Here is a 24,767-nt window from a genome sequence, read left to right on the forward strand (position 1 = left end):
AACTCAGATCTGTTTACAGAAGGAAAGTGGATTAAATGTCTAATCTTTCTCCTTCAGCTTCTTATGAAAGCACAAACCTCAGTGTGGCAATAATTAAGATTCTGGTTATTGACCGGAGGCAAGTAAATTGATAGAGAAGCTACAGAGAATGAAAGATAAGGGAAAGACAAAGGCAGCATTAATCACAGCAAGCTCAAGGCAGCTGTCTAGTGGAATGCATTGCTGACTGTATCAGTCCTGCCTCCTGCTTAATACATGAGAACAGAGCTGAGAAAACACACAGGCCATGAATCTCATTCGCTCCGACCTGGAACAGAGCTGGACAACATATCATTTAGTTTATTAAAAGACACAAATCCTCCTGTGGTTTTCTTATATTTTTCCCCTAAAATCCACTTATAATGTCTGTGTGGGTTTATGTCATAATGTATTATTACGTGAACAGCTTCTAACCTTTCTTTAAGACTTAGAAACCAACAGGTTGCGTTTTGTTGCTGTGCCTTTAAGACTGATATATGTAAATGATCTCCATGCTGATTGGCTGTCCTGTATTACGCCTCAATCAAATAGCAGTCCAGGCTGAAACTCCTTATAACTTCAGGGTTATATGTTATAAATGCATTGGTTTAGTGAATTCATTCCAAACAGGTGGTTTCTACAGCCTATTTTACATATATGGGCTTTATAGACAGTGGAGTGTGTGGGATGTGAGTGGTCTCTGACTTCTGCACAGCACAGTTTGTCAGAAAAACAAGGACAAATTCAGTACAGATCTTAACAGGACCTCTTTGGGGATCTTTTGCCTCCGCTAAGAGTGATTTATTAAGCAGCCATTTATAAAGCAGCAAACAGAACATAACCAGAAAGCAACAGATTATGAATCTTGAACTCTGCAGAGAAACAGATCTCGGACCACATGTGGATCACATTTCTCAGAGAAAGCACTGATAACTGATGGCCATCCCTTTCCAGCTGAATATAATTATATGGAGAGTAGCTGATAGTCCAACACTCCAACACTTTTCTATATCTATCGGCCACTGTATCGTACAGTCGATTACCACAGAATGTAATTTCATGGTGTTTCTTTATAATTAGAAATGAACCAAAAACCTCAGCTGGCTCAACACATATGAATAATAGAAGCCATCAGCATCTGGTAGCTGACCGCACAATACAGAAGCAGCAGAGAGAGATTAAACTGAAATATACTGGAGTAATTCTTTAAACTCTGTTGTGCTGACACACCCAGACAAGTGTACTCACTCACCTGCGGACAGGATCATATTCCCTGATCTTTGGACTTCGTCAAATTTGCTAAAAATTACATTCAACCTGAAAGAAAAGAAAAAAACAGAAAAGAAAAACTTTTCAGCTTCCAGTCACACATAGCACGTGAAAACACTGATCTTCGGGTTATAAAAGTGAGAACTTGAGTCACATGCTAAAACACAAAAAGGGGAACTTAACTCCGAAGGGCATTTGCAAAATAGCTTTGACGCCACATTGAGAAATAAAGCTCTCTTCAATGCACCTGCAGCTGTTTCAGTTGGAATATCTAAGCACAATCACACTGAATAAAAGGTGTGCAAATGTGTGCTGTACCGTGATTGTGGCAATCCCTTTTTCCCAAGATCCACTCGTACCCTCTCCCCGACATGCCTGTAAATCTCCACAAGGCAGTTCATGGCACCATCTCGAACCTACAGTGGACAAAGAAAATGTATGTTTAATTTCATTGTTGCACACTGTGATTCAATTTACTGCAAAAATGTTCAATTATAAGGTAACTGATTACACTAATTTTATTAAGCTAATTCAACTTGAGGGACACTTGAGTTCAACCTGCTCAAACATCTTAGATTAGCCAAAACTTCTCCTAATTCACATTTCTAAGTAAACGATACATAATTTTGTGTTTTACTCAGTTGTTCCACTAGCTAGGACTCTATCACACAGTCCCACCAGGCATTCCCTCTCAGGCATCCAGATACGCACAGCTGAGAGAATACTGGGGTTTAAACTCACAAACTCCTGGAGTGTTAGATCATTGCGCCATGTTACTGCATTAGTATTTAAAGTTAAAAACAACACATTTGTGTAGTGCTTTAAACATTTAAGGACACTAATCAGAATAAGTTTGGAAGCTTGCACGTGGTGCATTTGACTAAACAGTCACCCTGACCAGGAGTGTGTGAGTTTGAAGCCCACTGATGCCACAGCCATCCAATACTGGGAGCCTAAGACGAGAAAATGTCTGGTGTGACTGTCTGATGGAAAAGGTTCCAGATACCTGGGGAACTGAGTAAAGAAACTTACTTTCTATACAGTTTACCTGCCTGGGATGCAGAACTTAAAAATGTTATGAGAACTTCTGCTACGAGGATGTCGAAGTAGGGTTGCAACTAATGACTTTCATAATCGATTAGTTGGTCCATTGTGGTGTGTTTAGCTGAATCTAGCAATAATGTTCTATTAAACAAATTAAAAATACAATCTTTAATAAAAAACATTTAAACTGGCCCTATCTTTTTAGTCATATTTTATAAAAAGGGCTTTCATCAAGCACACAGCAACAGAAAGGTGTTTTTGAAAGGTGCTGAAAAAATCGGAACAACAAGTGTTACATGGCAGTCCAGGATAGGATGCTTTTCTGTATTTCTCCTCTAATGATATAGTGAAAATAAATTCAATAGCTTCTCTGTGAAAAACTCCATGATAACTGTGTAGTAGGTCTGTATGATGAATCATATTTTTATTGTGAAAAACAAATAGTTAGAGCAGTGATGGCAGAACAGATCAAACTACGTTAGGTATCAATACACCAGCACAAACTGTTAGAATCCTAATAGATGCTCCTCTGCGCTAGGATTGAACCCTGCGCGCCTGCATTGCAGAGAACCATTCGGCTAGCATCCAACTGCAGAATGTGCACAGCTACAAGCCCATAAACATGCATCAGGCATTAGGAATGACAGATTGTTAGATAAATCCACCCTCTATATTACAACTAATATTTAAAAAATAGAAAAATAATCATTTGTATATATTGTTTCAATAAAGGCTTTTGTGATCATGTGACATCTGACTTTAATCAGGATTAAAGTTCATACATCTTGAGGAACACTGTTGTTCAGTGTTCCTCAGTGTTTCCTCAGTTATCTCTGTATTTTGTGAAAATTATCAAGATTTATCTTCTTTGTATCACATAATTCTGAAGAATGCTTCTTTGCAAGACCGACTTGAAAACAAAGTTCTTATGGTAACTTTCTCATGTATTCATGGCGCTTCTTCCACAGTCACAGAAGCAGACTAGATCTGCGTTTATTGGATGAGATTTCCAGTCATTTTTTTAAGCAACACAGTATTTTTAAACATATTTTGCATTCAAAACACCAGCAAGTGGACTTATATGGCACATACAAGGCGTGTTCAGTCACCACAGTTTTGGAGGTATCCCTGCTGAAACACACCTCGTTCAGCTCATCAGTAAACTGGTAGAATATGTTGGTGTGTTTAAGCATGGAAATCACCAAACAGTCTGCTTGACCAGTCAAAATGATCTTCTTGTAGATATTTTTTGTGCAGTACCTTAAACAACCACTAGGTGGACCCCAAGACCACGGTTTGAAAAATCTTACTTCCACAACCACTCAAACAAACCTGAATTAAGCGCATGCTTAAGAGGAGGGGCGCTCACCTGACTTGTGGGGTCTCCTAGTAGATTACATATGTGGGGTACAATCTTGCTTAAAGTTAAACCTTGGGCTCCATATCTGAAGAAACGAGCAAAGAGGAAATACAAGAATAAGCAAAATCCTTTTAAAGCAGTTTTGTTAAGAGGATATAATGGAGATGGGTCAGTACGTACATGTTTAATGTGGAAATAAGGCAAAAGCAAACGGCTTCTCTGGTCCGGTTGTTCTTGTGTTTGAAACCTCCTAACATTCGGTCCCATACGTACTGCAAAAAAAGGTTGTAAAGCATCATACAACTCCAATGGATTCCTGCACTATACCACACACAGTTCAGTGCTGCTGAGCTGATGAGTCGAAATTGTTCTAACCCTTCAGCTTCAATTCATTAGCTAATTATGACGTCCTTCATGAGCTCAGAGTCAGAGACTGACCGATCTGCTCAAACTGATTTACGAGAACATGAGTGCATACCTGTGGATTGGCAGCTTGGTCCATTATTTTTAGCAGCAGAGTCTGGGCTTGGTCTCGTACTTGGTCTTTGGCATCACCTAATCGGTCTGTTAAACTAGGCAGGACTGGAGACAAAGAGAGAAAAGCGTCACTTATTCTTCTCCCGTGAAGTGCTGCATATGAGCCATCAGCATGAGGGAAGGTGCGAATGGCTGGTCTTCCACACTATTCAGCCAAGCGATTCTATAAATATACACGGAACGCTAGTCCTTTATCTGCAAGACCGCCCAAAAATATGGTTTAAAACAAACAAAAATAGTTTACCTGTTCCAATTTGTGTCTTAAAGCGAGTCTGTAACCTCGTTACTAAAGCTGACACAATGTCCATCCCCAAAAGAGCCACCTGAAAAAGAAAGACATGAAAATAAATAAATACATACATACATACATACATACATACATAAAGCAAGTGAAGCAAGTTAAGTGACTAAATTAGGTAAATGAGCAAGTGAATAATCTAACAAATGTAGTTGTTGGCACAAAAATGCAATAAAGAAATAAAACAATTAATTAAATAAATAAAATAAAACAGAAAAGTTCTGTTTCCACAACATATGCAGTAAATGAAAACTATTTTTTTCCACATTTCACTTAATAAACAGGCCAGTAAAGGCTGCTGGAGAGGCCAACAGCATGCAAATTAGGTGCAGCAAAGCATCATGGGTAATGCCCAAAGTCTGTACTTTTCCCTCTTTTATTTTTATACTCGTTTGTGGAATTTTAAAAATAACGCCTGAAAAGTGTTATTTGTACCATTTAACATTCACTGTATACACAAAGACCGAACAACATGAACATGAATTAGTCACCATGATGTATTTTCTAATAGGATTTTATAAGGTGCCCATCCCGGCCAACCGCTCTCTAACCTTCCTTGTCTGGGGGTGGATTGGGGTGGTCAATGAACGACTAGTGAGAGCATCCCTGCTGACACCTTACCAACACATCACGCATCACCTGAGCGTTTCTGCTCAGGCTACGGTGCAATTTTTGGAACCTCCGCTCGCTTGTTAAATAAAAATGAATAGTGTTTGTAGATGAACGGCTCCGCCTAGTGGCTGACATAAATATTACAGACTTCAGGGAAACCTACTTGTAAGAGGGCAAGAAGTTGTTTATCGTTTTCATTCATTGTTCATTGTATAGTTTAAAATATGTATAGTTAAAATATGAGCTGATGCATATCCTTACTAGTTAATATTACAACTCTGATATTTAGTACTGACTTACAGGGGGGGGGCAGTTAAGAGGGACACCCCTGGGAGACGCAGAGAGAGAGAGAGAGAGAGAAGGTGTGTTAGCAGTGCTGATGCTAATTGTACTGTCCATAGGCGTCCGGTGGGAAATAAAAGAGAAGTTCTACCTCAATCTTGTAACCCGACTATGTTTTTCCACCCCTCTGAACAAGAGACTTGGAGTTACTTGGAACTACACGCAACTTTGAGGGTTACAGACTTAACTGAAAGTAAATATGAATAAATCCACGCAGAAGATCAGCGTGCAGCACTTAAAAAGGAAAAATGTCTATGCAAATACAGCGTTTGGAGGGCACAGTCACAGATCATGTCAGTGAAAGCGGTGATAAGCAGTTTGCAGTTGGTGCAAAGGCCGAACTTACTGTGTTAGTGCTCTGGTATGACGGGCAGACAGGCTCTAGCCACTCAAGCCAGTTAGTCTTGTGGCCGGAATAATAGGAACATCTTTACTGTACAGTGTGTTTACGATAAGCAAGAATGCTTCAGTTTTCAAAAACACATTTCAAGTGTGTGAAGTTTTGAAAACTGGATGTTTTATTTATTATATAATAAGAAAAACTCGATGATGCCTCCTACTGATCTGGTCCATCCTACTGTCACCCCTGTCTAGGTTACTTCATTGGCTTCTGTTAATCTACTTCAGCAATAACCACCAGCTTGTTTAACACTGTTTTTATTAAGACCTTTTACACAGAGTCATACTAGCCAACTTCAGCCAACGGAGGAACGGGCTCAGCAGGAGGGACCATCACAGTCACCGCACTGGCATGTGATTACATTTAACAGTGACAAAATCAGTCCTATTCGTGTCCGACCAAACAAGCCACCTGTTTGGTCTAACTAAGTGTGAAACTTGGTCTGGGGCAAAAGGCGATGTCGATCCCTCCACCCAAGTAGTCTTGATCATAGGCCAGCAGTTCTGGTGAGATACCTTTTTGCTTATATGAGATACCTCATTGCTTATATGGTTGAAAGAGCTGCATCTGTACACCACACACATCCACAATGCAACATATGCACACATGCTGCCCAGCATGAACTTGCAACCACGCCTGGGCCCTCCTAGCACTTTCGGGCTGCCACAACACACTGTAAAGTATTTAAAGTATAAAATATCTCACATTGCAATGAGATTAAGGCGAAAAATGGATTTTTGCCTTGAATGTAGCCATTTATCTTGTACACACCCACACCCACACATATACACACACACACAATATCTATATTATGTGTGTGTGTATATTCTGTTTGTCTTTTGAAACATTTCCATTTAGTCATGTAGTCAACAATTACTGAAAGCGTATACCTCACTGATTAGTTATCATCACACATTTATTGAATTCTTAAGTCATCTCAATTATTTTTGCCCTAAATTGGTCAAAAGTACAGGCTTCAGGATCGCTCCTACTAATGTTTTTAGCAATGTACTTAAATTCATTTGAATAGATAACAGTATGTCATACAGTGTCAAACTGCAACAGCAAGTCTATTTGAGAGTATTCACTAACTCAACATGGTTTGAGCCAAGTGATGATTTAGGCAGTTAAGTTTGCACAATGTTAAAGCATAGGTACACTTGTTATCTACATCAGCCGTGTAGCTCCAGTGCAAGATGCAAACCTCAGACATCTAACATGTCTTGGATAACTGACTATATTTAGGCCAAGGGGAAAGTCGTGTAAATTTGGTGTTCAGTCAAACTATAGCTTTAGCTGCTGCTTGTACTCTTCACAACTGATATTTACCCATATTCACATGCTAACAATTAGCATGTGGCTAAACCACCACACCGCCCCCTCTAGTGCCAGTGTGTGTTGGTTGATGGGTGGGGGTGGGGGTGGGGGGGGTGGTAAAATAAGCTGGGGCAGAGCTGCAGCAGGAGTCCTGTCCTCATTACAGCATGTGGGGTGATTACTCTCGTTGGAGGCGGCTGGGTTTCCAGGCCAGCTGTGCAAGAAGAGCTCTGATTGGCGGGTTTAGCTCAGGCGTTTTGAGACAGGTTCTAGGAAATGAGGACTGAATGCCTCGAAAGGGAGGTGACTGCAACTGATACCTGCACTTTACAGTGTGATTCAGCCTCGACGGCATAACACGGGGCTTTTTATCATCAGGTGCAATCTGCAATTCAGCAAAATACATTACCATTCAGGAGTTTACAATGTTTTCAGTAACGTAAAACCATGTTGGTTACAGAATACCCGCCAAAGCCCTGTAGGAACCTGCTCGTCCAACATTTCTTCAGAAATGAAAGGTATTAATAGGGAGGTTGTTGCCCACTTGCTGCAGTAACAGCCTCTACTCCTCTGGGAATGCTTTGGACTGTATGTTACCGTGAGGATCTGATTGCAGCCTGTAAGAGCATTACTGATGTCAGATACAGATGCTGGATGATTGGATCTGAATCACCCGAACTCATCCCACTGGTACTGGATTGAGCGCCATCACTCCAGAAAATGCAGTTTCTCTTCACAGCCCAATGCTGGGGGGGCTTTATATCCCTCTAGCCCACACTTGGCACTGGGTGTGCTGATCTCAGGCTCATGTATGGCTGCTCCACAGCATCCTCTTCTTTTGGCAAAGCTCTCTACATTATTATACAATTGATCTTGTTGTTCGCAAATTGCTATCTAAAATTTATTTTGGTCTAGTTCAGGGTTCAGCAACCCAAATGTTAACAAGAGCAATTTTGTCCCATTTCAACAAAAATTAAACCACCATGGGAGCCACAACTTTTTATGTTCATTTTACTGAAGTACCATTTTGGCTGTAAGCACTCCTTATGTGTCCTTATGTGCTATTGTACTACTATAGGCCAAAAAATATAAATGAAACACACAGACTTACTTTGTTCTGCTTTAAGTTTTACCTCAGCTATAGCTGCTTTTCTCGCATCTCTGACAGGAACTTTTTCCTCAAAACTAAAATAGCTTCTTTTTATGAGGCTTAAGTCAGCTTCTCTCTGGTTTGAATTTTCCCATCCCACCTTAAACGGTACCTGACGCACTAGAATGTAGCTACTGCTGCACCATTTAAGGAGTAATGGGAAAATTCGAACAAGGAGCTGGTGAACGAGAAACTGACTTCAGCGACTTTTTAGTGTTTGAGAGTTTCTCGTCGCAGATTAAACATATCAGGAAACCAGCTTAAGTGCTTATAAATGCAAATAAGTGTCGATTTATCTCTAAATTGTTAATGTTCATCTTAGATCTTTCTTTTTTTGCCATTTCATTAGCTACCAGCTAGGCAAGATTGTTGTTTGCATTGCTATGTGACCAGCAATCTGCACACCAGTCTTCAGGTTAAGGGGTGAATTAGCAATTCTACAATAACTTAAGTGTTTAGGACCATTTACTGTTACCTGTGTTTGAACGATCAGCAGAGCTTTATTTTACTGCAAAGGACAAGTATTTTATTTTTATCTAAAAATCTTTTTTTGCTGTGGAGCCGAAAGAGAGCAGTAAAAGAACCACATGTGGCTCCAGAGCAGCATGTTGCCGACCCCTTGTTTAGCTTATAATATTTCAGTCTACACTCTATATGTTATTACTATACATAAATAACAAAAAGTTATTATGTGATTTAAAACTTCAGAATGGCAGTGCATCTCAGGCAAGCTGTAACATGTAAATATAAAAGTCCATTTTACAAAACAGGGCATGTTTATGGCTGTGCTGTAATTAAAAACTCAGGTTTTTACTTGGGCTCCACTGCATTCATTATACGGCAGGCTTTCCCCTGCAAATCCTACCATGGTACACACACCGGTTGCAGCCAGAGAATTAAGCACAAATACCTTAACAAAAACGCAACATCTAAATAAAACTCTACAGACTGCATACAAACCATCAGAGTTGTGAAATTAACTCAAAGCTAAAAACATAAAATAAAAAAGTGTTAAAAACTTAGTCCAACTGGAGTAAACTTTTCTCCATATACAACCTTCCACTCAATATGGTGAAGGCCCTACCTCTAAGTAAGGCTATAACCCTGCAGTAAACCGTACATTCCAAGCTGATCTAAGCTGGTTGGTGCTGGTTTAGCTGGTCACCTCACATGGTCATGCTGGTGACCAGCGTACCAGCATCTAAAACACAACACAGCTACAGCTATGCTGGTCTACTGTGCTTGTCCAACAGGATAATCATAAATCAGCAAGCTGAATTTCAAGAAAGCAACTTTATCATAAAACACATCGCTAGCTGGTTCTGGATCTGATTAGCTAAGCCACACTCAAAGCCACTGTGAAATACGTTACATACACACATATATGAGCTTTCATAACAACTGAATTCTGCATTAATGAACCAAGACATTAAAATCTTTCCTTCTTTGAACCACAGAATGCAGCATTGAGAGGTAGGGCCAAGCACAAGCCTGTATATGTAACAAACAGCCCGGAAACTTTATTAAACCCATGAACCCAGTTTTGTTTAAACCAAAAGGTTGACAACAATACAGTTGTACACCAAAGTCTGAATGTTTTGCTATTGTTCTAAATAAAAATAAGATAACACAAATATGAGATTTGTCTGCAACTTTTACTGTCCAATTTGTCTTTTTTGCTGAATTTAATCTATTGAAAAAATAGAAAATGTGAAATCTGTCCTAAGCTTTGCACAGTATTGGAATAATTTGCTGTGGAAATATTTGTGGAAACCACCATGATCTAAACAAGGAATCTGGGTGCATCCTATGAGAGTCGAGGGGGTGGGCAAGGGGTGGGGCTTTTGCTTCATACACTCCCACACTTAAATTGCCATTTTTTCAAATTGCTTGATCAACAGATGGATGGATTGATGGATTTATTCATGTTGACTCCAGAACAATGCAAAGCAGATAGGTAACCGACAATTACAGGCAACATGGAATATTGACGCCATAAAGTATTAATACAACAATATATCAAGCATATAATTATAGCTCTGTAGTATCAAGACATTTTTAACACATGAAATATCAGGAATCAAATCAAGCCTATAATGAGTGCGAGGTCAGTTAAACATTTCCTGATCCCCCTCTCTATGTCTGTGCAGCAGTACATAAAGCTGTTTTCCCACTGAAACCCTGAGGGTAGCTGGACTGTCTGAGGCAGAGAGCAGGGAAACACAAAGGACAGGGGCCAGCAGAGGGAAATCAAAGGTTAATCTTCCTCTTCCTGACCCTTAAAGAATCTCACACACTCATAAAAACAGACGTCCCCTTCTTACAGGCCTTACTGACTCCAAGCACAAAAACGCTGAAGTAATGTCCAGCCTGCAACCCAAACTGCGGCCCAAAGCACTGTGTATAGATTAGGACTGAAGCATAGACAAAGCAGCATATTGCGATGCTATTCCTGCAAACTGTGACCGCTATATGCACTGTGATATCTTAGAATAATGCTATCATGATTATTCCATTTAATGAAAATACCAAATTAAGTATTTTGTACATAAAGACTTTGCACATCTGTGAATATATAAACATATTTAACTCTAAGCTCTCATCAATTTGGCTCTTTTATACCTACTCTCTCACTTTTATTTTACTTTTTTTTTTATTTTACTTTTATTTATTGCTTAGTTCCTGACTTATTTAAGCACCTCCGGTCAAATGCCACGTTGTGTTGATTTTTTAAATGACAATATGGCAACATATCCTCCACAGAGAACACACTTCTGCACATTTTTATGTGCAATCACTATTTATTTGCTCAATTTAACATATTTTAAAATAATAATAAAACATAAAACACAGCTTATTTGAAAGTTATAGTGCATTTTATATCACCTTGATTTTTCCAATATGTTAAAAATATATGGTATTTAAGTTTGTTCTTTGTAGAGGACGTTAACCTTTTTTCACGTTGAAAATACCAACAGAGCATGTTATTTGACTGAGGGTGTTCAAACCTTTGTATGCAACTGTTTCAATCTGTATTATGTTATATATCATATGTGTGCTCATTCACCAAGACAGATGCATCATATGTGCAACATGCTTGACAAAACAATTTTTAAATCATACATAATACACATAATAATAAATACATATTGTCAATTTTCTATTTTATATATAATTTAACACATCCTCTACAGAGAGCACACTTAAATATATACAATATAATATAACTTGTCAAATGGCGGGGGCAGGGGGGAGGGGGTGGTCTTCCAGGCCAAAAGAAAAAAAAAGATCATTTCGATCATAATTAAATGATAAGAATAATAATTCAACTGAATAATAAATTAAATAATAATTTAATAATAACGATTAAATACTAATAATGAATTATTTAGGAAATCGTTATTTGTGAAAATAAATAATTATATAATTAAATATGATTGAAAACGGTGTCATAAACGTGTTCAGTTTCTTTTTAAATTCTGCAATAAACAGTCATTGTCCTCTAAAATGTACAGGAAATTGTTAACAACTCAGAACAACAAACCATTTGACAAGGGGTACCCTAACTTCTGCATATTTAAAAACTCTACAACTTTATTAATCGTCAAAACAATCTGCAGATTACTTGATTACAAAGACAATCAGCAGTGACGGCCCTGTACTGAAACATATTTTTGTGAACCCTGGATGATGCTGAATGCTGGCCTGCCCAACTGGCATCAGCATGTATTTGTGAAAAGAGTCACAGACAGTCGTTAAGAAGGCCTATGATTTGTGCTCCCAGCACACAGTCAAGAATTTTGCGATTGGGTAGAGAGCTCATTTGCATATCGTACCCTCCTGCATGATCAGTTTTGCAACATAATATGTGATTACAATTAACAATGAGACAGATGCATCATATGTGCAACATGCTTGACAAAACAATTTTTAAATCATACATAATACACATAATAATAAATACATATTGTCAATTTTCGAGCTCCAGAAGACATAAACTTTCACAAATCGGCCCACACTGCTTTCTGAAGTTTTCACAATTAGCTGTGCCCCTTACTCTGGCCTTTAACTTCCTGAGACTGTGAATAGGCTTTTTTAAGCTTGTTTCATATCTCTGGGCTGAAACACTCATGCTGCTGGTGCGATCAGCAGAGAAGGGTTTCATGTTCAGGTCTCTACAACCCACACAAGGACATGGATGGATATAAGCAACACTGAGTCAAAGCACTGCCAAGCTCAGAGTATCCTTTCAAAATACCCGTTGCCGTAGATTTACCCTCAAGATTCACGTGCAGGACTCTTCACTTGCAAACATAGTTACACAACCATGCAGAAACATCACTATGCTGGCAAAATTGAATAAAAATAAATAAATTTAATGTTGATGGAACACTGATAGGTGGCACAAGAGAATGAATCTAGTGTTTCTTTACTGTAATTTTCAACCAAAATCATTTTTAGGGGTTTCATTTTCAATTGTAGCAATGCAATTTGCATATTAGATATGTAAACTATTCAAAGCTTGTTGAGATAAAATGTTTATGTATATACAGAAAAGGAAGTGCACATGATTCTGTATCTGCATACTGCTTATACTAGTTTGAAGTTCAGCTTTGACAGTTTTAAAGGACTGCTTTTTTCAAATAAATATAATTTCTTAATGCTCATTTTCTAGGTGCTGATTTTCAATTGTAACAGCCACGATTTGCACTGTTTATGTTTTGGCGGGCAGGGGTGTGGTCTCTGTGCCATTAGCACAGTACAGTGGTTAATGGCTGCATCTCATAGCAGCTCCTTAGATTACAAATACACTAAGTAAGTTTTGGGGGGATTTGGAGACCTCTCTGCTGGCAACGTGTAATTCCACAGTGCACAGATAAATTTGATGATTGCGAGCACAGAGTGTTCAAAGAGAACTTGGTGAAGGACCTCAGAGTGTAAGTGAATTATTTATTATTGTCTTCATATCTTCCTCATTATAATGTTGCTTTTGTATTTAAAACCTAAAAAATCAAGCTGGACCTTATTTTGGAGCCTATGCATGTGACTTTAGATGTAAAGATATGTGACGTGGGTTAGAAAAACTCCCACAAAATCTGTCCCAACACCTCGGACGTTCGGGTTTTACAAGGTGACTCTCAGCAGTGCACGTACACCATATTTTGGCTCATATGACTCATATAGACTCAAGACATTTGCAGTGTGAATGCTAAAGCACTCCAGTGCACCCCTAACAGAGTCACTGCATATAAGAGGTTGTTATCCATCCCTTTATTATACTATCCTAGTGAACCTTCTATTCACTACACCCACAACCAAGTCTGTCTGTGATCCTTTTGTTAGTTTCTTCTCATGAGATTCATTTAAATAAGAAAAACATCACGTTGTATTTGTCAAAGTCAAGCTATACCTAAGCAACCACGTTCGTGTCTCCTAGCCAAGGTCGAGAGACAACACAGTTGTCATTATGCAGTAAAAGCAAGCATAATCTGTCTACCTAAAGAGTCTAACTCATACCTGCCCGGCATAAACAACACAGACAGCAATAAAAGATATGATATCCAGCTTAATCCTGAATCAATAGGGCAGACATTGAAAGGCCTGAAAAGAGGTTACGACCATGCTGGAGGCAATGAGAGGAAAGAAGCCAGACAAACTATAATGGAGAACAGGAAAAATAGGAGGAGGGGATCACTGCCTTTATACATCACATGTTCGTTCCAAATTGCCTGTCTGAGACACTGACCCAGTATAAACAAAGACTGCAACTCACACCCATTTACACTGATTTTGCATTTAAACATAATACACGTGATATTGAACAACTAATGTGACAATAACTGATTGGTCACATACAGACTTTAAATATAATGACATTATACAGAGATTAAAATATAATGAAAAGAAATGATGACAAATTATAAACCAACACAATCATTAAGAATGTTGGGCTGCAGCCCTAAAATATTTACATTACTATAGACAATGTGGTGTCTTCTTTAACTGTAACGTCAGTGGTGATTCAAAAGAGAAAATCGGTAACACTTTACTATAGGGTGCTGTTCAAAAAAGCTACATAATACCTACATAAGCTTCTTATAACTCAAATAATCCTGCATATATATTTATATACATTTATAAACGTTGGTTACAATACACGTCATTTGCTATAAAGGTTAAATTGGCCAATTTTAGCCTTTATGACAGATGACAGCTGTTGGAATAAGCATTTATAAACAGATATGTAGGGTTAGGTCGGTTGTCATGACAACCTTATGTAGCCTTATGAACAGCACCCTATAGTAAAGTGTTACCAGAAAATCCTTTTATCAAAGTTATGGATTAATGTTGATGGAATAAAACAGCGCTATGATCTCGTGACCATTCACAGGTGATTAATGACAATAACATCAGTAAGTAAAGCACTGTGTAACCAGACTAATGCAATGAGGTCCAATTTTTGCTGAAATGTTAAAAACCGACACCACCCTTCATTTATTTCACTTCCAGTCAAAAAGGCCATTAAGTACAAGCTATTGATTTTTCAGTGCCAGGAAAAAGTCTCAACAACTAAACATAATTTCAAAATTTTCCTTCATCTTAATTATAGCTTCCATTCTGTTTGTTTTCTCACAGTGGAAGGATGGACAGAAACACCTGTGGATTTCTCAGATCTGAAGTAAGAGTGGAGCTTGTTGTTCTCCTCTCTCTCTCAAAGATGAAAGCTTTAAGTGCCGTTTATCTGATGGGGACAGTTTTGGTCTCTACCAGGTCTTGCGCAGTTGTTAGTCCAATTTTCTATACAGCTTTCAAAAGTATGTTAAACTCCAGTTGTGGACACTCCTGTTTTTCCATTTACTTTCCACTCATGAAAGTGGATTATCTTTTATCTTTAATCTCCACAGAAACTATACTTGATGGCAGTTTTGGCTGGGAATTAAATAAATGAAGTTTGGGCTCCAACAATTGCACAGTACTGTAAACTTCTATTAGCTGATGGAATATGTAACTTCGTAAAAACAGTAACACTGGCTGTATTTATTTTTGCCTGTATTACTGTATAGGTGGAATGTAGTCTTTATAATTCTTCTTTCTTTATTTGTCACAAAATCTATAAAAAATTATCACAAAACAAATGTCATATCTGTCAGGCCTTACAGATTTCAGGTCAGAATCAAGGCCAAAGAACAAGCTATCACCGGCCATCACAAAACATCCAGCCTGTGAGCTGTTACTCACAATCACCGCTTAGTCAGCTTTATTGCCAGACAGTGAGTGCAGCACTAGGTCATCAATAAAGTCATCATGTTACAGACAGGAAAAAGGGAAGGCCTAACAATCAGGAACCACTGATTACTCCCAAAGGACCAAAAACACCTTGAGAATAAAGACACAATAGCAGGTGGTCTAATTTCACGCTTACGCACCAGTTCCACTAATTTATGCTTATTCAAACTATTAAATCACAGAATTGATCAAAATAGGCTGCTGTTTTATTAGAGGGTTCACATTAAAGGAAACCTAAACTCCACTTCATGTGGTTTTAGGTATCAAGAACATAAAAAACATGACCATCTTCCAACATCTCTTTATCCCACAGAACTCAACAGGATATTTTTAATGACTGTTCCTTTAAATCCTTTAAATATGCACATGGCCTTTAAATATATAATTTAGCCATAACACCACCATTTTCCATGATATAGACCCACAACATTGTTATACTCTTTTCTTCACAATGAAACATGACTCACTGCACGCCTCATTTCTGGCCCAGAGCCATTCAAGCCCCTCTCCATTTGCTAATGTCTGAGTGTCACTACATTACCAGGTTCTAGCCAGAGCTGCAGATACAGTGATGTACGTGCTGTGCGCTCCTCCAAGGTGACATGTGCTCTCCACAGTGCCCCTCAGGAATACTGAGTGCACGGAGGCTGGCGCTGCAACCACTTAAAAATGCTAATACAACATCAGCTACCCCCCTACTGACTCATAAACAATCAGAGATCCCTCGATGAATATTTAATCACTGCCAGAGTCACGTATACAGATTGGACTGTATAAAAGTATGGCTGCCCAGCCTGTATAAAAATATGGTTACACCATGCAGCCAAAAGCATGTAGCCATCTCCTTTTTATTGAGTTCAGGTGTTTCAGATTCACCCACAGGTGCATAAAATCAAGCACATAGCAGCACATGCAATCTCATTAAAGAAACACTGGTAGTAGAATGGCCTTCCGCCTGATGACTGCTGGGATAGGCTCCAGCACCCCCCGCAACCCTGACGGAGAAGCGGCTTAGAAAATGGATGGATGGATGGATGGTAGTAGAATGGGTCATTGAAGTGCTCAGTAATTTTAAACGTGGCACTGTCACAGGAAGCCACCTTTGTCAAAAGTCAGCTTGTGAAATTTCTGCCTTGTTAGATCTGCCCTGGTCATCTGTGAGTGCTACTACTCTGAAATGGAGCAACAATAACTCAGCCATAAAGCAGCAGACAACACAAATTCACAGAGCAGGGCCTAAAAAAACACCTATCCTCTGGGGGGTCACTCACTACAAAGTTCCAAATTGCTTCTGAAAGCAACATTTTGTCTGATATTATTGCCTGCCCTTAAAAATGCTTTTGACTGATTGTTCACAAATTCCCATAGACACACATCTTGTGGAAATCCTTCACAGAAGAGGGGAGTCTGTTATAGCTTTGAAAGGAGAGCATATTATTGCCCATGGTTTTGGAACGGGATGTCCAACAAGCTCATATAGGTTTGATAGCCAGATGTCCACTTAGTTTTGGCCATGTATTGTACTTCGGTAAACACAAATGTGTGCAGTTTTGAGCCCTGTAGAGTTAGCTACATTACAAAAGAAACAATTCTGTATAAAAGTCAAATACAGCTTTCCCTCATACCCAAAGGGCTTTTAAAAAGTACATACTAGCTTTTGGCTTCAAGATGGCTGATAGCTTTGTTTGTATAACAGTATTAGAAACCACATAAGCAAGTCTATCTTGAGGTTACTTAATAACTGTATATGGTTTCTGGCCAGTATGTGGTGATTTAAATTTTAAGATAGAAGCTTCTATTACGCCTCAGCTACATTCACCTCGCAGCCCCAGTGCAGAACAGGGCACACTTCAGCCATTAAACCTGTCTTTACCGACTGGGTAAGAGGACAATGATATACCGTGGCATGACCCCCACAACCCCCCCGCCCCCCATGACGCTCCATGCAAATTCAGCCCCTGAAAAGAGCCTACATGCTACTTTATGAAAACCTGGCACTTTAACAGTACGGCTCAAAGGAGCCTCTAAACAGCCTACTCTGCACTAGTGGTGTCAAACACATGTCTGACAGGTTGCCTTTCTATCATAACTAATGTGTTAGCAGTCAGAATGTCACACAGGATAGAGCCTGTGGCTGCAACAGAAGGATAATGTGAAATATAGCATGACGGAGAAAGATTAGACATGTGTCAGTTCCTGTAGTTCATTCAGCCTGAGGTCAGTGCTGCTCAGATGAAGCAGCCATCAGTCTAATGGACCCCAGCTCCACACATGCAGGCTACACCACATCAAACCCCAGCATGGTTTTCTTATGCACAAAAGCACAGGCGCTCCATTAAGCACATCAGTGAATTAATAGATGGCTAGTATAGGGCCTTGAAAGCTGCCTGAAGCTTGACATGATGCTGGAATTGTTCCAGTTGACATCAGGGCTGCAAAAGGTGGACAAAATACCAAATTGCAATATATTTCTGTGTATTGCAACGTGCCTTGCACTAATTAAACCCATGAAATGATCAAATCAGAGGGAGTGAACTTGAGCAACTGCCACTGAATGGAAAAAAGGCTAAATTAAACCTGTTCTATGGTGTTTGGGTCTGTAGCCTAATCAGCTAACTTAATGTTAGCTTAGCAAGTAGGCTACAGACCCAAACAGTGCCAGCCACCACAGCAAAGGTTTGATTCTCACTAACTGATGCTCTGTTAAAACAAGTTTATTTGATAAAAAGTAATGTCTGAGAGAACAAAAGTCGAGTGACTGGTGTTGGAGCTACAGAAAGCCAAAATCAAACTGCTCTGCTGTGTTTGGGGCAAAGGCGCTACGGATAAGCAAAGTTATCAGGTCAAACTTAGCACGCAACACAGCAGAGGATTGGTTCCAGCTAACTGATGCTGACATAACACTCGTTTAGAGGAGATCTGAGAATGCAAAGCCGAGTGACACCTGTTAGCGTGAAAGCCAAAGCTGAACACGTTCTGTGGTGAGTAGTTCTAAGCCGCTGCTGAGCCGCTAGGATGCTTGGTTTCTAGGTTTTTCTTGGCTCTGATTTTCCCACTCCTTCTATCAGCCCTACTTATCGGTGCCCTCTAAATAATAAATGGGTGAAATGCGCTTATTTGGCCATTCAGCCATGGAATAGAAATCTGACACATCACAATTTTAAAATACTGCCATACTTTTTAAATACTGCGATATACCATATTGCCATTATACTGCCCATCTCCTCAGGGGCATGGGGACATGAGAATGCTTAATGCACAATGTACCTACAATTTTCTCCTTACTCCAAGCATAGTGGTTCAGCCAAGCCATGGGTGTTAGAAATTTGCATCTTAATTTTGCACTGGTACTATAAGGGCTGATTTATCTAAAAACATAAGGAAACATTTTGGATAACACAGACATTATTATATTAGACTTTAAATGGCAGACCTGTTTTGGCTGATCCACCATATTTGAGTATATATATATATATATATATATATATATATTTTTAGGCTTCGCATCACACTGAAATCGTTCTGGTTGGTAATCCATTTTAGCTCAGCGCTCGGTCTTGCAAAAATGAGAGACGGCCATGAAAACATAGTTGTCACTCCAATTAAAAACTCATCACGAGCTGAAAAGAAAGCACCACAGTGACGAGCAGGAAACGCAAATGATCAGGAGTGACTGCATAACCACCACTCCAGCCTGACTGAGCTACACTTTGTACAGATTAATATGGAGCACACTTAAGATGGGGCAATATTACGGTCTGCTGAAAGCTGCTGCCAAAAATCCACAAAACCTCCGAATGTATTTTCCAGGCTGAATTTCTTACTCCTGGAATACTTTCCACTGTACGCATAACATTAACTGCAGACGCTGCCACGACACATTCTGAGGTTACAGAGTTTACAGCGTAGACATAAGCAGGCCATCCACGATGCAAAACACTATACAGTCACTTAAACCACTAGATTAGTTGGACTCATATGCAGCATTCACAACATTTAGCAATCCCACCAAGATCTTACAGGCCTTTTTTGTGACTGTTTTGGGCTAAAACGCTGGATTTAGCAGGGAGGTATCAAAATAATACCTGCAGCACATTGTTTCCTTTCTTTTAGGTTGATTTATGATGATTGTTAGAGTGTGGTATATTTCTTCTTGTTTTGCACATAGCCTGCGTAGTCCCACCTTCTTTGGACCACACGCTAGGAGTTAGTAAGGGAATTTGTGCGCTCAAATTCCTGTAGTGACTGATTTAAAATAGCAAGACTGCTGCAGACAAAAAATACTATGAATTACACACAGGTTTGTGTATACATGTTGTGCAGATGCGTGTCTGCTAATGTTTTACGGTAGGTAGTATTAAATGTGCCAAAACGAATTTCCCTACAAGTCAGCCAATAAAATAATACTGAAGACAGACAGCGGAGTGTCCACGAGGCAGAGGTTTCAAAACAAAAAACCCATTATTTTTTCTGAACTAATTTTCAAAACTCCAAAAAATACACTCCGATTAATAATGAGACAGAGAACCTATTAGTTGATGGCCAGGCCTAAAGCAAGACCCACTGAATTCCATTATATAAAGATGCTCCCTGCTCCCTTTCCAGGAATCAGGGCAGCTGCTTTTAGCATTCTCAAAATCAATAGCCATTTTCATCTAAATGATTTGCGGCATTTTCTGCTGAAGTGTGATGCCTAAATGAGATGCACCACCGATGTTAGTCCACATACCAACGCACAGCCGGTACAGTAGTTCGTGATCTCTGGGTTGATATCACTATTTGCTACACAAAAAGAAATTCAAACAAACATTTGTTTGTCACCTTGAAATTGCTGGAGTTGACCCATGAAGTAGCCAGGCCATCCACCATCCTGTCCAACATGGTCTGATCATGCTCCAGATCATGTGACTTCTGTCTGTCCAAGACGTAGTCTATGATCTCCTGTCCAACCTGTAGTCGTCGCCCCAAGTCTTTCTGCAATACTTGTCCTACGATATACTCCACATTGGTCTCCATATTTCTTTAGGATTGGACCAGATAGAGACTGGAACCCAGAGCAATGCATAAAAAAGCAGCCAAACGCAATAAAAGTGATCAGCGAAGGTGCAAAACTGGCACTTTATTCCAAAAATGACGTCCCTTTATTTGGAAGCCTCTGTTTGTGGTGCTGGCAAGTGTGCACCATATGTTAGCTTAGAGCTATTACAGTAAACACTTCAAACACTGGTAAAGGAAAGACTTTGGCAAGCCATCTGTGAAGGGAAGTGAATCCAACACAGAGTCCCTCATTCTTCTGTAGTGTTCGTCGTTCTGCAAGAAAGTCAAATTGAAAGTTACCTGTACTGACCATCAAAGTAATCAAAGAAGCAAACCCAACTAAAAGTACACCACAGAAGACAAGAAAAAGCAGTTAGCCTTGGCCCTCTAACTGATATGACTGAATATTAATAGTGTCTTTGTGTTATATTTATTTTTATTAACTACTTCCTTCATACAATCTTTCTAATCTATGAACAGAATAGTAATTATATTCTAATTACACCAATCGGCTTTAACACTACGACCACATTCTTGTTTTTACACTCAAGGTCCATTTTATCAGCTCCACTTACCATATAGGTAGACTTGTAGTTCTACAATTACAGAGTGTAGTCCTGCTGCTGCTGGAGTTTTTGAACACTGTGTCCACTTACTGTCCACTCTGTTAGACACACCTACCATATAGGTCCACAATGTAGATGTAAAGTCAGAGATGATAGCTCAACTTTTGCTACACAGTTTGTGCTGGTCATCCTCTAGTCCTTCATCAGTGGACACAGGACGCTGACCACAGGATGCTGTTGGCTGGATATTTTTGTTTGGTGGACTATTCTCAGCCCGGCGGTGACATTGAGGTGTTTAAAAACTCCAGCAGCACTGCTGTGTCTGATCCACTCAGACCAACACACACTGACACACCCCCACCACGTCAATGTCACTGCAGGGCTGAGAATGATCCACCACATAAATAATATCTACTCTGTCGGGGTCCTGACCATTGAAGAATAGGGCTAACAAAGTATGCAGAGAAACAGATGGACTACAGTCTGTAATTGCAGAACTACAGATTGCAGTTATTTAGTAAGTGATGCTGATAAAATGGTCAATGAGTGTAGAAACAAGGATTTTAATGTTATGCATGATCAGTGTGTTACAATTTGGGAACATGCAAGCTATAGGTTCTGTAACATTCACCTCTGATATTTCACAACTAAGGATAGAACCGCAATAATTTTGCAGATGATAATAGCTTGTCTACATTTACATGTCTGGCAAAGCTTAAGAAAAACATCAATTTGAACACATATGTATTTTCTATAATCTTCTGTCCCTTTTAGAAAAACAGAGAAAAACCCAACATTATTGAAGCAGCGAGGACCTGCTGTCTATTGCTACCAGTGTAAACAGGATGGCCACTTGCCTGGGCTTCTCTGTCTGAGTGAGACAGGACACAGCTGACAAAAGCAAATGTGAAAAAGTGACCAATTCTAGTGCTATAGGATCTGTTATAACTTAAAAAATCTCATGGTTTGGAATTAAATGATTAAGTGCTCCATCCTGCCAGACAGTACCAGGCAGATGCTAGCCAGCTAAGTAAGCGCTGTAGCCTCCTGCTGACAGCATGGCCTCAAAAACACCGCATTAACAGGAGAGCACCTGGAAAAGCTACCAGTAGTTTTACTTATTAACAGCACCGGTTTACAAGTGAATCCGGAATTATTTTAGCCTGACTTCAGTCTCTAAATACTGCGCGAGCACAACCTCACCCTCAACCTGAATATATACCTGTAACTTCGTTGGTTTTTTGTTAAAGTTGGACACCAGCCATTAGACATAAATGCAGCTTAGCTTGGTTTCTGGTATAAAATCAGTGCATGACTATCCCAGACCAAACAGAAAAGCCCCCTGTCCCGTGTTAGAGCACCACTTATAACGATGCTGAAGTTGCCTTCCTATTCGCCAGCTTCAGCATTAATTTCCCCGTTCCACCTTAAACAGTGCAGCAGTTAAATTCTGACATTCTTCCTCCACCACATAAACGGCCGGAGATGAAGTCCAGGCGCCAGAATGCAACCGCTGTGCCATTTAAGGTGGAACGGGAAAATTCAAACGAGAAGCTGGCGAATAAGACGCTTTACTTCAGCTTATTTGTTTATCGCAAAACACTATAAATTCACTCGTGCTGTTGCAATATAACGTTAGTCGTGAAAAAATGATAAGACGCCGCTTCACTTTTAAGCGCAATATTTTAAAAACTGAAAGAATCTGTTCGCTCTCTAAAAGGTAACTTACGGCAGACCACACCGCAACGTCAAGAAGTCGAGCATTCTGAATATGCAATTAACTAACCAAGCTAGCTTAGCCGGCTAGCTGCACAGCCCACTGCAACAAACTATTTTCATTGATTAGCAGGGCATCAGCTAACTTGCAACAAGCTGGTAACGCAGAGGAAACTGCTCTTGCCAGTGGACGGAGAAATGCAGCTACGTCCAGAAAAACTACAGCTACCGAAAGACAACGACATACAGACATACGTACTTGCCGTGTTATCGCCCTGTTCTGAGCATCACTCCAGCTTTTTGTTGATCTGATATTTGTGTAAAACGGCAGCGCTGCTCTCCGCCCCGAAGCGCCTGCTCCGAATAAAGGCGGCAACGCGCATGCGCCTGTAGTAGCGCCTTTGCGCCTGTTGGCGAAAATATTGAGACATTGAGACAGCGCCTTCTCCTGGCTAACTGTATTTGTCGTGGGAAAAACTCCGGTTTTATACATTTTCCCCCGTACTTTAATGTATGAAGATCTACCGAACGAAAGCGCATGCGCTGGTTAGCTTATAAAGGGGACTAGATTTACTGTAACATTAGGAAGTGTCCCAAATCGATCTCTTGTGCACTGTGTAGTGAATGATTACAAGTGAGAGACCTGATTTGGTCACATAGGCGCTAAGACTTTGCTGTCAAATTGGGGCTGCGTCTCAAATCGGCTATGTTCTTTATGTAGTGAACGAATTTAGGATTTAGCAATGTTCCGTGTCTAGCAATGACCAGCAATTACCTTAGTCCAGTCTTCCCTAGTGACTTATAGTAATACAACTCAGAATGAGGCAGATGTGTAATACCACTATATATGCTGTTGGAACAAAATCTTGTTTCTCCATTTTTGTCGTTTTCATTTTTTACGTAATTTGAATCACACCTACAAAATCCAGGTCAGATTTTTTCAGTAATATAAAAGCATGGATAATTTGTGATGAATATTGTATGAATAATAAAATAAAGGAAGCAAACGTTACATAATACATACCCTGGTAAAAGTGGTTTAGAGAGATTTAAAATTAGAAATTAATATTTCTTTAGAAAAGAAAACAAGTATCCATCTGTTTTGCCAATATACTTATACTAGTGTAAAATTGAAGGATTAAAATGTTGTAAGAAGAAAGACTGCACACTGCATTGCACGTTGGATGTTTCGGTTGTTTTTGTTTATTTTTCTATGGAGAGATTAGATGTAAAGTATTTCTTTTTTTGTACAGCATTTAATTATTATGGGTAAATTTGGGGCAGTCATGGGTTGTAGGTTAGGGAGCCAGCCCTGTGACCGGAAGGCCGCTGGTTTGATCCCCAGAGCTGACAATACATGACTGAGGTGTCCTCGACCAAGGCACCTAACCCCCAGTCGCTCCCCAGATAGGGCTGCCCACCGCTCTGGGCAAGTGTGCTCACTGTCCCCTAGTGTGTGTTCACTAGTGTGTATGTGATGAAATTTTCCCGGTGAGGGACTAATAAAGGTCAATTAATCTTAATTTAATTTACAAAAGAGGGGAGGTCTGCATATCTGCCAAACACCCTACATTTCCCCCCAGAGCTGCTTATTTTATATTGTAATATATAGTTATAATAGTTTTAATATATTGATAACTATTTAAAAACAGGAAAGTAACAAAGACTTTAGGATTGTATATTGATTATGATTTATTTCATGTGTAAGTACAGGGGTGTACATACTATTGTCATGATGACCAAGTGCTGTAAACAAGTTTGAATTCAAACCATCCATCATCGCTCTAAACGGGTGAAAAAGAGCACTGATCTTC

The 24,767-nt window shown here is 39.5% G+C and overlaps 1 protein-coding gene and 1 non-coding gene across 20 annotated transcripts in view; one reads left to right on the forward strand and one right to left on the reverse strand.

The window, feature by feature from the left end:
- LOC108444238 (CLIP-associating protein 1-B) overlaps positions 1 to 23,323 on the reverse strand; it is a 96,850-nt gene extending 73,527 nt beyond the window's left edge. For all 19 annotated transcript variants that reach the window (XM_037545552.1, XM_037545567.1, XM_037545565.1 and 16 more), the window contains exons 1-8: positions 23,213 to 23,323; positions 20,456 to 20,944; positions 4,473 to 4,551; positions 4,170 to 4,273; positions 3,872 to 3,963; positions 3,701 to 3,776; positions 1,606 to 1,703; positions 1,271 to 1,335 (exon numbers count right to left, since the gene is read on the reverse strand). In XM_037545552.1, the coding sequence (XP_037401449.1) occupies positions 1,271 to 1,335; positions 1,606 to 1,703; positions 3,701 to 3,776; positions 3,872 to 3,963; positions 4,170 to 4,273; positions 4,473 to 4,551; positions 20,456 to 20,650 (709 nt within the window). In that variant the 5' untranslated portion in view covers positions 20,651 to 20,944; positions 23,213 to 23,323. The remainder of the gene's footprint in view (positions 1 to 1,270; positions 1,336 to 1,605; positions 1,704 to 3,700; positions 3,777 to 3,871; positions 3,964 to 4,169; positions 4,274 to 4,472; positions 4,552 to 20,455; positions 20,945 to 23,212) is intronic.
- LOC119265318 lies at positions 5,076 to 5,206 on the forward strand. The gene has a single exon (XR_005131587.1). It is a non-coding gene; the product is annotated as a U4atac minor spliceosomal RNA (small nuclear RNA).
- Positions 23,324 to 24,767: the final 1,444 nt, after the last annotated feature.

The sequence above is a fragment of the Pygocentrus nattereri genome, chromosome 15, assembly GCF_015220715.1.
Source record: "Pygocentrus nattereri isolate fPygNat1 chromosome 15, fPygNat1.pri, whole genome shotgun sequence".
In the NCBI taxonomy this organism is placed as follows: domain Eukaryota; kingdom Metazoa; phylum Chordata; class Actinopteri; order Characiformes; family Serrasalmidae; genus Pygocentrus; species Pygocentrus nattereri.